Source organism: Triplophysa rosa, linkage group LG15 (assembly GCF_024868665.1).
Source record: "Triplophysa rosa linkage group LG15, Trosa_1v2, whole genome shotgun sequence".
NCBI lineage: Eukaryota > Metazoa > Chordata > Actinopteri > Cypriniformes > Nemacheilidae > Triplophysa > Triplophysa rosa.
Window position 1 is genome coordinate 6726539 of NC_079904.1, and position 12873 is coordinate 6739411.

Genomic DNA, 12873 nt, shown 5'->3' on the forward strand with positions numbered 1-12873 from the left:
GCAGTGTGTCTACAGATAAACATGAAAACACACTCAGAAAATGGATTACCAGGCAAGCATAACAGGGATGGGCTTATTATCCTACAGGCTTAAATTGTAATGTTATATCTTGCGGACATATAACACGTATGTACTTTATGCTGAGACACATACCTGTCTAAAAGAGCTGAAAATGGGGGATGTACAGTAAACACAGGTGGACAGCCATTTCCAAACAGAGTGAACTGTCTGCAGTGGACTCTGTTGGATGGCTTGCCCTCCCTTCCCATGGTTCATGAGCTGCTCCCCCCCACCCCACCCCATGACAGATAACAAAGAGCACAGGCCTTGGCGACAAACAACACAGAATAACAGGACTGCCACATCAGTCAGACAGGTGTAAATAAGTTCAAAAGAAAAGACGCTGGAGGGAAGAGAACAATTATTCTCGTTCTTTTGTTGGTAGCCTTTAACCCTAGCTGTTATGTATTATTTACATAACCCTAGATTCTTACTCTTACATTTGAGGTTTTTTTTAACCCTCCTTAACCAACCATAATAATATTGAGTTGTTAAAGATGTCTTATTACACGGCTCATTGGAATGCTTGATTCTGATTGGCCCGTCGCAACATTTGAAGGTTCGTTATTCCCAGATAACAACCTCTCAAAACTCTGTCGGGGTTTATTTCAGCGATAACAACCAGCTGCCTGTACATTATCCCTTACATATCGCATCATTAGAACTTGTAATATTGAACTAAACTAAGTTATATAAATAATGTATTTGGAAAGACCTCATGAAATCAAAATGGGCATTTTATTGCTTTAGAGCACATCTCTTTAGCTTTAAAGTGTTATATGTGCTGTCAACATTTAGTAGATTTTCATTTATAATTTAAAGTCATCTTTTTCCAGGAAAACAGACCAAAAATACTGATGACTCATCTTGCACTAAACAGATTTTTGTCCAATCAGATGCTCTCTAGAATAATAACGTCCCTCTTTCTAACAGCCACAACCAACAAGTAATCATAGATCATTGATACAACCCAAATAAATCCTATCGGAATATTTATAAATAATAATAATTACTACATTTATTTATTAATTGTATAATTATAATTGCATATATAATTAATTGCATTATTAATTAATGCATTTATGTATTATTTATTCATTTTTTAAAATACATAATATTAATCACAGAAAAAACTAAAACAGGAGAGGACAATTAACTCTAACAATTAAAGGGGTCATATGGCGCGAATACGTGTTTTCTGTGTCTTTGGTGTGTTATAAGTTGCCCATGCATGTATTAGACACGTACAATTGCAAAAATTAAAGTGTCGGAACAAAAGATCTAAAAGCGAATGCTCACCAGGACCTGCCTGAATGTCTCGTGTAACCACACCCCCACAAATCCACGTCAGTTCGTGGTATGATTTGACTAAGACCGCCCAAATGTACACGCAAGTAAGGTGGGCGTACCTGTCAGTACAATTGCTTTGGAACCTGATGTTCCAAATATGGTAAGAGGCTTTACATTTCCGTCACATGCTTGCCGTATTCGACCAATCACTACGCACTTGTTAACTGGCCAATCATAGCACACCTCGCTTTTCAGAGCGATGAGCTTTGTAAAAAATCCACGCGTTTCAGAGAGGCGGGGCAAAGAGGAGATACAAACATGCATGGTATGTGGAAAACACAGCGTTATGAACCTTAAATCGTGTATACACATTGCATTACATCTAAAACAAACGATAATATTCGTTTTAGCCGTGTCATATGACCCCTTTAAGATGGGCTCAGCTTTTAAACGCAATGCCAAGGGTTAAATTATTGAATTAGTTGGAAATTAATGATTAAATAAATTCATAATAGAAACAAGAACTTTTTTTATTCATTTCCTTTTCCAACGTAGCAATATTTTTTTCACTTTTCTTTTGAGTAGTGTTGACTATTAGACAATGTCGTACCATAAAGGGTTAAGATTATTATTTTCATGTAAGACCAGAAGGCAGCTCAAATTACCTTTATAAGAGTTTTGATTAATCCCAGAGCTACAAAAGAATGAAACTATCAATTATTGCTAAATATACCCTTTCTTACGTGCAAATTATCTAAAACATATGCAATCTTGCCAAATATGACAATAGCCTATTATGGATCATTACGGTTTATTTTTGTGGACATAGCAGTAGGCTTGTCGGCTTGTCTGCTCATCACAGCCAGAGGTGAGAAATAGAACAACAGTAATCATATCATTGCACAGAGCCCATTTAAAGATTGAAAATAATATCATAATTGCCTAATTACAAAGTGACAATTATGTTTTTCAATATGACAATGTAGGCTAAACTTGAATCTGGATTGTATTTTTGCATAGCCGAGCCTGTATGTGTTCTTCATCTGTGTGTTGTTGATACGGATTTTAGTTCTAATATTTCTTGATTTATCTAAACAGAGATGGCCAAGCCTCCCACTGCAGTATTATTTATAGAGACGGTGTAAGGCTTCAATTCACCTCAGCTGTCTCCCCTCCTTTCTCTCTCTGAACAGCATGTTGAGCTTTATCTAATACGAAAGAACAGTTAATACTCAAACGAGGACTGCCTAAAATACTGATAGTCAGAACATTTAATTTCATCATTCTTGTTTCTCTGTTCCGAAGGAACCTATTTAAAAACTCATGAAATCTGGTATTTTATTGCTTAAATGCACGCCTGATTAAGCTTTTGAAGTCATCTATTTGCTAGTCTACTCCAAAAACTTGACAAAATTCACATTTAGTAGATTTATATTCCAAATGTACCTTTTCCAGGAAAACAGACCAAAAATACTGATGACTCATCTTGCACTAAACAGAATTTTGTCCAATCAGATGCTCTCTACAATACGAATGACCCTCTGCCTAATACCAGCAGCAAACTAACAACTAGCAAATCAAGAATCATAGATTCAACCTAAATAAAGCCAATGTTTCTTTTTTTATAAACATGCCTGTTCATTTTTTGTTTCGAAACCCAGTAAAGATTGTTTAAGAAGACTAATCCAAAAGTCCACTTCTTAAGGTTTTATTTGTGCCACTGCATCAGCCTGGGACTTTATGACAGGCTGTTACAAAAGAACTGAATATCTCCTCTATCTTTTTCTCTGCCTGACCTAGATCCCATCTGCTCCCCTCGGGTAACCACTCACCAACGAAAGCACTGGACTCTCTTCACCATACTGCGGCTATACAAAGCTGTTCTCTGCTAAACTATTCCTGCAAACACCATACGACAGGTTTGAAACTTTTAGATCATCCGAGTGATGTTTAGGAGTCATCAGCGTTGTTACCGTGTTACATTATTGTTTGACATGTCAATATCATCAGCAAAAGTTGCATGAGCATGCATTTGGCATTCAGGGACATGCTGTTGCAGTCAGGTATTGATGGATGTGCTTTCAAAGTTGCGAAAACAATGTGTGTTGCAGATAATGTGTGCTTATTCATGTTGGAACAGGTGTTATATTATCCATAAATAATAGTGATGGGCTTGAACGATTCTATATGAACATGTTATTAGCATTAATATAAGCAGAAGATTTTACTAACAAAAGTGTAGTAAAATGCAGATCTTTATATATATTTTTTTCCTAAATGACTATTGTGTCTTTGTTTGCACGTAGCTCAACTTTGGCACATCCATGCAGTTTTAGTAATTTGATACCCGTTTTTTAGGACCTTGACCCTGGAAAGTAAGTCTGCTAATGTTAGCATGCGGTTTTGAGAAAGAGAGTGTTAGGCTATGGAAAGGCTGCAGGCCAAACCCTGGGTTGTGCAGCATGCCTTCATACATTCAGATAAACTGTCTATCAACAAAAGACCCAAAGCAAGGTCTGCTGTACTTCTGTGAACATGTGTGGCCATGCCGCCTCATGCTCACTGTCCTTCCTGACAGGGAAGCAAGCTGTGCTGAGGAACATGGGTATTGGAGAGCCACCTACGGAACCAAGTTAGGGCCGAATGTATTTTGAATGCGACAAAAGCCATTTCAATCTAAAAAATAGAAATATATGAAAGTGCTCCGTTATTAGTTACCAATCTTTAAGATTTCAGTTTTAGGTTTCTTTTTTGCGTTACATCTTTGATGCACGTGTGTGGATATATAGAACAGGCGTGGGAACTGCTCAAGTAGTATTATGTTTTGTTTATAACGGTTTCATTAATGTTTCTATTTTTCAGATTCAGTTTCACTTTGCTCACATTCAAAACACTTTAAGCTCTAAATCGCCCCCAGTAGCCACTCCAGGCGCTTCTCACTGGGGCTACAGGCTGCTATGAGGCATCTCTATATGATTTATTTTAGGCAGGCAGGCAGTCAGGCAGGCAGCACCTACTTGTTACATGGACAGGAACAAAGACCACAGAATTTTCCTAGATCGTTCAAATTCTTTTCTGCATCCTTCATGTCCTTATTGATTTGGTCCATTCCCTCCTCGATGCGCTCCAGTTGCTCTGATTAAACAACAAGTAATTTATCCCCCATAGAACGAGAGCAGGAAAATAAAGGAAGGAGGAAAGAGGACAAAGAAGAGAAGACAAAAACTTCAGACAGGCACTGTGACGAAAGGAAACCAAAACGAAAGGAGGGGAAAAAAACGGACGCCACCACATACGTACGACCCTTCTGCCACATGGTCAGTACCTACTTGTTACATGGACATATGAAAAGGCCACAGCATTTCCCTAAATCTTTTAAATTTTTCTCAGCCTCCTTCATGTCTTGGTTGATATGGTTCATGCCATCTTCAACACGATCGAGTTGTTCTGGTCAGGACAAAGGGATGACAGCAGTGGAATGAATTTAGTTGGCCCTTTTTCAACAATATATGACAAATGAGCACTGCTGAACTGGATGAAATATATCTGTATGCACCTAGAGAGGATGCATGCGTTAGAATGTACCTACAGATGCAAACAAGGAAAAATATTAGTGTTTACAGTCCTTAAAGTTGTATTGGTGTAATAGTTCGCTTCAAAATAAAAATTGTGTCATTGTTTTACCCATGTCACAATGCAAACATACGGCCTTCTTTCTTCTATGAAACACAAATGGAGAAATTAAGAAGCGTTGTTTTGGTTATGTTTTCATCCAGTTACACAAACGAATGGAGATTTGAGCCATCAAGAAACACAAAAATACTCTATCAGCCATGAGAGTTCATGAAAAGGTTTGGTCCTTTATTATATTAAGACATTAACTGTAAATGTCTCCGTTTGTGTGCCATGGAGGACATAAAGTCGTGCAGAATGCCGTAAGTGTGAGTAAATACTGACACAACGTTTATTTCTGTGCGAAATATCTTTAACATTTAACGCTTGTAAAACTTGATGAAGTCACACTGGACGCTGAGCCAAAGGCGCTACCAGTTTGCTCTGAATTTGCTCCCAACGCCCAAAAGCAGACAGACGCTGGGTCTCCCTTTAAGGGTCTCCGCGGGAAGGCGGCGGTTCAGAGTTCTGTCTCTTTAATTATACCTTAGGGCTGAATAAAAGACCGCCCTGATCTCTCTCAAGGCTTTGCTGGGTCATTTGTTAGGACCAGACAGACTCTTTTTCTCCTCTGTACAATGGAAGAGGGTGTAGCTTTTAGTTTGTTTGTCTTCGTGCGGTTAGGGGATGATATGACTGAGGTGGTGGATGTCCTGTGCAGATACGGTCTGACGGTGTGTCGTGCAGACAGGGCGTGTTTGGTATTGTTATGAGGTTTAGTGAAGGTATCAGTCACAGGGAAGAGAAAGGCAAACTGGGAATGGTTTAAGAGAGACTAAAACGTTTGTTGGGTTTGTTTAATCCCTGGCGTTCAAAGATGCTTAGATTTGTGGGAGGAAGGTTATTTCCTTGCGTCAAAATTCAATATTTTCACATAAAGCAAGAACTTTTGAACTCAATCCTTGATAATGCTACAAGACTCTAACCCAGCTCAGTGTCACCTTTGGGCTGAGAGTTTCGTTTAAATAGGCTTTAGGCAGCAGTTCGAGGGGATGGAGGAGAAATCCCATTCCCCTTATGATAAGATTAATTACTGGCTGCCGAAAGGCGGGATCTCATGCACAGGAGCCAATCAGAGGGCTTGTGAGAGGCTGACAATTACAGCAAGGTCAACGGTCTAATTTTTGAAATCACACTAAACAAGCTAATGTGTGCTTTTAATGTGAGAGCAAGCCGGTTGCAGCCTTATAGACTCTTCAATAAACCCTTTAACTTTTTTGCTTATAGTATTAGTATTGAGCCAGGGATTATACAAAAGAGTATTAGTGCAGTTTATGGAAAAGAGTGACATTTGTCATTACCAGCTAAATCGATCGTTGCTTTATTTGATTTACTTCAAATTTCTGGTTTAATAACTGGCGATGGCTATATTTTAAATCTATATATTCTAAATGCAGACTTTAAATGAAGAGTAGTAGTGGCTGGTCCTGTTTCTTTGGTAAAACAGTCTGATTGAAAGCAGATGAAATTAAAGAGGAAAGAGTGTTAGAAAAATAGGTGAAAGAGTTTCTTCAGAGAAAGCAATCAAAACGTAATTGCATTTCACAGAAATTACTGTCATTGATTGTATGCATTAAATCAGCTCTTAGTGAACTAAAAGATCCATTTGTAATGAGTAAATGGTTGTATTTTGAAAAGTCTGACTGCAAAGTCGGACAAATCTAATACAGAAGACACTTCATTTTGACATCTAAGGATCTAAAACATGTATTAAAAGAACTGTTTTATTCTTCTGTTTTATTCGTCCACACTTACCTCCCTGTTCATCCAGCATAACCAAAGTCCTGATACCAGCATCTTTACTCTACGCATCACGAGCCACGATGATGAAGGGGCAGAATTGAAGGTGAAATACATGGAAAAGACAGTGAGGTAAGATCAATATGACAACTCCAAGGCTCCTTCAAGAACTAATCCACTGCACAGAGAAAAGTTAAGGCAGTCCCTTGTGTTGCTTTTGTGAGTCTGTGTTCTTTTTAAACTTGTACTGATGCCATCTACAGCATTAACACTGCTTAATGTTCTTCTCTTTTTCCTTCGACCAAATAAGGAGATGCTAATGACCTTAGAGCATACAGCCCTGATCAATATGCACTCTCTGTGCAAATGTGAGATAGAATCCATTTTGAGTCTCTGCCGAGTTTACTGACTTGAGTTTTGAAGTGAGACAGACGTTAGCTTTTAAATACAGTAGCCTACGTTAGATTGTTCTATATGCAACATTCTATTGAAAATGGTCAAGATTTGCATGGGGCAAAACAATCCCACTTTGTTTGGAAGAAAATAATGGATTTGTAAATAATTAATTAATAAATATAATATGTATATGACAGTCCTTTTTGTCCCTGTTCTCACTGAAAGTTAATGGGGATTAGAGTGAAGGCAATTCAGAGTTTTAACAGCACATGTCTGCATTACTCATTGAATGTCTTTAGTATGTAAATGTGCTTTGGGATCATCACTATTTGGTCACTGGGGCTCCAAATCTTTCTCTACAAGGCTTCCAAACTATGACTTTACGTGAATAACGCTCAGTCTGGAAGATTTATGATGCTGTTTTTTGTAATAACAGGCAGCTGTGACAGCAGTTTCAGCACTTGGAGGGAAAACAGAATATTGATATTCTGGATTATTGGCAGTGCATAAATCAGCAGGATATGAAGCGGCAGCCCCCACCTTCCAGACGGGACCACAAAGTACCCTAAATAGATCCTTGGGGATTCATTTGTTTGTCCCATAAAGAACGAAATTTCCAGTCTGGTACGAACTCAATAGTTCTGCTGGTATAAATAATGAATGTGATTTACCTCTCTTTTGACCTAACGCAGGAATACTGCTGATCACCAATATGTGCAGAAATGTCTGCTGACCTTGATTATAACTAAAAACATAAAAAGGTCGAGGGTGCGTCAGGTCTTCTATTTACAGGGATACACATACTTATAAAAAATGTATTCCTTATGTGCGCTCTTAAGTGGCTTTGGATAAAAGCCTGTGCTAAATGTGTAAAGGTAAATGCGAACCAGTATAGACTGAAGAACTGAACACAAGCTTAGTTTCTTTTTTATCTTCTGATGAAAATTTGTCAACTCAGAGGTGATTTATCACATCTGCCAGTAATGGATAAAAGGAGGTGGTTTTTTTAGAGATGGCCTGTGATGATCACATTTTGACATTGGAACATGATGTGGAGACTTCATCACATCTCACCTAAGATATCTCTCTCTCTCTCTCTCTCTCTCTGTATTCCCTGTCTCCTACCAAAACGTTGAAATATTCCCACCACAATATATTCAAAATATAATAATTAAAAAGTTTAATGCAGAAACCCTTTTAATCTATTATTTATAAGGCGATCATTACGAAATCCACATTATACCAAAATCAAGCTATTGGCCATGACCAGTTTCTTATTTAAGATTTCGTGCTAAAAGTGCCCCTAACTGAAGAATCATTGCCATATTTTATGAATGCTGTTGATGTTGAGTATACATCATACCATACCACATACAATCTAAACATGATTTAAATACAGCTTGATAAATAATTGTATTTTTTTTTTGTGACCCTGGACCATAGAACCAGTCATAAGGTTTCATTTTTTTATTGAAATACATCATCTGAAAGCTGAATTAGGACTGGATATTTGACTGAGATACAACTATTTAAAAATCTGAAATCTGAGGGTGCAAAAAAACGCCTTTTAAACTGTCCACCAGAGGCACTGTAGCAGGGCGCTAATAAGAAACAGGTTTGTTTTAACACCCTCTATTGGCCCACTACTGTTGTGGAGAGTAGATGAACCAAAAGATGAAATTCTAAGCTTCTACGTAGATACCAGGCTTGAGTGGGTAATTCCCAAAGAGCGGGCATCAGCGAGCAATGTTTGTTGGCGTGTTTCTGGCCATTTTTGTTTGCAATTATGCTGCATCCATATTTCATATATTTACGGTAGGACATTTACAAAATATCTTCATGGAACATGATCTTTACTTAATATTACTGATTTTTGGCATTGAAGAAAAATCGATAGTTTTGACCCATACATGTCTTGTTGGCTATTGCTACAAATATACCCGATGACTGGTTTTGTGGTTGTCCATAGGTCACATTTTTGTTTTGTTCATAATGATCATACTAAGTCCTATATTAAGCACTTCTGATAGCTACATATAATGTTTAATGTTCTCTTACCTCTTCCACAAGCTGCAGCATACGGCGTGTGCTCTCCAGTGACTGTGGGGAGAGAAGAAACATGTTAAAAATGGAATTCATCAAGAACTGACAGATAAAAGACAGTGGGAGGATTTTAATAAACATACTGTACCACTAAATAATAAATAAATTGCGTTTACACATATATGGTCGTTCTTTCTGCTTTTTCACAACTGTAATTTTTCTTTTTTTTTTTAAGCGATGACTTAACAAATAATTGATTTTACAACTATTTGCATCAGCATTTTAAATCAAGTCATTTGAAAAATATATTATTTAATGCATTAACAGTCTGTGCTATAACATCTTTCTGTTCATTGGTCACTGATCTGAGACAGATTGCGTAGCCTATTTATGCATCCCGGGGAGCCTGAGGACCATGTCAGTCCAGTCATAAACATCAGTCTACTCTCTCCATTCAATCTCCTCCAGCGCTGAGCGCCCCGTCCCTCTGACTCCCACTGAGCTAAAGAGCCAAAATCGATGCCCTTCAAAAACATCACAGTTGCGTAAGCTCTTCTTCTTTCTAACTAAACTTTAGAAAACATGCACATTTCATCATTAGGTATTTCTGTGAATAAATATCTACCATTTTTCACACAAATGTCATGGGCTGAGTGTCTGAATATTATTAATTTAGACCTTGGTGGATCACAGGCCAGGGGATATTTTTTGCAGTGAGGAGTGCTGTTTGCGTTTTTACATTCTGCTCAGCTGAGAGGATCATAATGTGGGGCGGCAGTGAGGATCTCCATCAGGCTGCAAACACACACAAGCGCCACCCCCAGCTCTCATACACACACACAGCAAATGCTGCAGAGTTATATAAGGCTGAGTGCAGGTGAAACCTCCCACCACATGACACACATATTCTCTCAAATTCACAGACCTAGCTGTGAAAAACCAGTGGGCTAAATTATACAATTAAAGTCAGTTATAATGTATGTAATTCTAGCGATTCATCCAGGCCTTAGTAAGAAAGCAGAGGATAAAAATGAAGTAATAAAAAAAACTTGAAGAATGTCAGTAACTTGGTAAGAAGCCAAACAAATTTAACTTGTAACTAAATAGCTTACTACTTTGTCGAAAAGACTGACATCATATACAGTAGTCACCAGCATTTGTTGGGATACTCAGGGCTGGAAATGGGGGGACACAGGGGAGACCAGGGAGTTAATTTTAATGGGGGACCATTAATGGGGTTCCACCTCAAAATGTAGAGGATTTAGAAGGTCTTTTAATCCATAAAATAGCTTCCAAATTCATGCACTTTTGCATGTATGGTATAAAAATATAAAAGATGCCCCTAAACTAGAGTCCCTCCAATGAATCTTGGCTAACGGGAGATACTGGAGTGTCAACACAATCTCACAGCAAAAACGCAACTATTTTATGAGGTGGCTAATTTTGGCTAATACGTATGAATTCGTACCATCTCATTTGTAGATTTCAGTGCGATTTGCTTTCGTGCCAGTAATGTTAGGTTTAGGGGCGGTGTTACGGGTGGGGCTTCAGTATTGCTTTTTTCCAATAATCGTATGTTTTTGTACAATTGACAATGTACGAATTCCTAAGAATTTGCCACCTAGTAAAATAGTTACGAATTTCCGTGAGATCAGGTTGAGAGTGCTGATTCTTGACTTGCTCTTTAAAAAACTGCTGCCTTAAACTTTTAAGCACGATCAAATTGACATTTCAGTTTACTATTTCAATTTTTATCCAGTAAGTAACTTATAAAAATAAGTTGAACATGCTCAAATTATTTTGATTACAGTAATGTAAAAACAAAATGTAAAATAGTATGTTGAAATGACTTGTAAAGCCAATTTACTTGTACTTAAAATTTATGGCAGCAAAAACAAAAATGTACAGTGTGGTCAACCAGCTTCACTACCCACTTCAGCAGCAAAATGTTGTTAATGTTGTTGAAAACATGAAGTATTTGCTGTAAGTTTATGTTGGTGTGAGCTTGTCTTTTCATCAGGATTATCGAATCAATTAATGCTAAACAAAACTTAGATAAATGGGATTTATTTACTTTACGATGTGTCTTGCTGCATCATTGACACTTGATACAAAAATGAATAAAAAACCCGTTCTGCACAGAGCTGCACTTTGTTTCTTTTGTCTATCTACTGTATATTGGTTTAAAACTTTTGGCTGTAGTCAGTAGTGATTGATGATGGAGGATGGCTGCTTTTGTGTCAATGTAGTGCAAAGAGAAGACATCTATGTCCTCACCTCATCGGCCAGCTGGTCTGCACGTTGCTGCATGTCCGACAGCTCATTGCGCATATCCGAATCATCTGCCATAGCTGCTCGGTGTGTTAGGTGGAGCTGGTCTCCAACTGGGAAAAATGGGTCCTACTGGAAGTCTGGGGGAAGCTGGAAGATAAAGACATAAGGGAAGAATATAAAAACATGTTAAAGATTGTTCAAAGTTTCGTTGACCTTAAAATTGATGTTCAAATGTATTTAAAGTCGGCATGAAACCGAAGTAACGATCATATTCTTTCCCGTATTGAAACAGCTTCTGAACTGAGAGAAAATGTAGGGGACTTGATTTCCCACATCGAGAAATGATTGGATCGTTTAAAGATGGGCATTGCTACCAAAATGGAGGCAGATTTGAATGCGAGTTTGCAGTAATTCGTGGAGGTTTAAACCCTACAATATTCTGTATAAAATATGATTTTTCAATTTTGATTTCATGCTGTCTTTATAATGGTGAAGGTTGTGATTTTTGTGCCACAAGCGTCACCTCATAGAATTGCAAAAGTAAATTGTTATCACCTAACATATTTTCTAGCCTCACAACGACGTCAATGGTTGCGTCAATGCAACGTTTGGGGTTATAGGTATTCTGAAAGTATTTTGAAGACAAAGAATTGCTCATATCATAAGGATCTGATGACTGATGATCCATAACCTCCCGAGCGCCATTCACAGACCTGACATCAGGCACTTCAGATACAATTATACAGCTAATAAAGTCATTTCATTTACACAGGCTAATTAAATGTCTTGGAGAAGGACAGCAGAACATTCTCTGTTCTCAGGGAACCCATTGTCTCCTCACGCACACACATTGTGAGGTGGTGGCTGCTGTGTTTAGCTGATTAAATTCTTCCCTGAGGTTCTGCGTGTACCAGGAGGAATGATTCCCACTCCTGTCATGAAAACTGTGAGGTTGACAGATATATTCCTGAAAGGATCGGTTTGACAGCCAGCAATATATCCACGGGGGACTGGAGGAGTGTGTGTTGAACCGCAAAATATCTCCTTACACTGTGTCCTAACCAGGTGATGTGACATCTTTCCAGAGATGAGCAATTTGTCTGTCCGCAGTGAAAGTAGAAGTTCTTTTGCGAAGTGGCACATAGCCAATCAGAAAAGGTTTAATGTATGGTGAATGTAATTTTAGGACATTGAGACATCATAATTGGCATGACTAAGGGATAAAAACATATGAAAGAATGATTCTGATTGTCTCTGTGGTCTCCGTGATGCATTCTCATTCAGGGACAACAGTACAACACGCATTGGCAAAACTGTCATGTCTAGACGATGTCTTATATAAATGTCTCCAGCTCTACCACCCACAATGCCATCACTGAAAAAAATCCAATGAACCCC

The 12873-nt window shown here is 38.1% G+C and overlaps 1 protein-coding gene across 2 annotated transcripts in view; it reads right to left on the reverse strand.

Moving 5' to 3' along the window:
• snap25a (synaptosome associated protein 25a) overlaps window positions 1–12873 on the reverse strand; it is a 32038-nt gene that overhangs the window by 5990 nt on the left and 13175 nt on the right. Inside the window, exons 2-5 of one of the 2 annotated variants that reach the window (XM_057352371.1) lie at window positions 11479–11622; window positions 9217–9258; window positions 6778–6826; window positions 4680–4797 (exon numbers count right to left, since the gene is read on the reverse strand). In XM_057352371.1, coding sequence (XP_057208354.1) covers window positions 4680–4797; window positions 6778–6826; window positions 9217–9258; window positions 11479–11550 — 281 coding nt within the window. In that variant the 5' untranslated portion in view covers window positions 11551–11622. Of the gene's footprint in view, window positions 1–4367; window positions 4486–4679; window positions 4798–6777; window positions 6827–9216; window positions 9259–11478; window positions 11623–12873 lie in introns of both variants that reach the window. The other variant, XM_057352370.1, reaches the window with a different exon arrangement.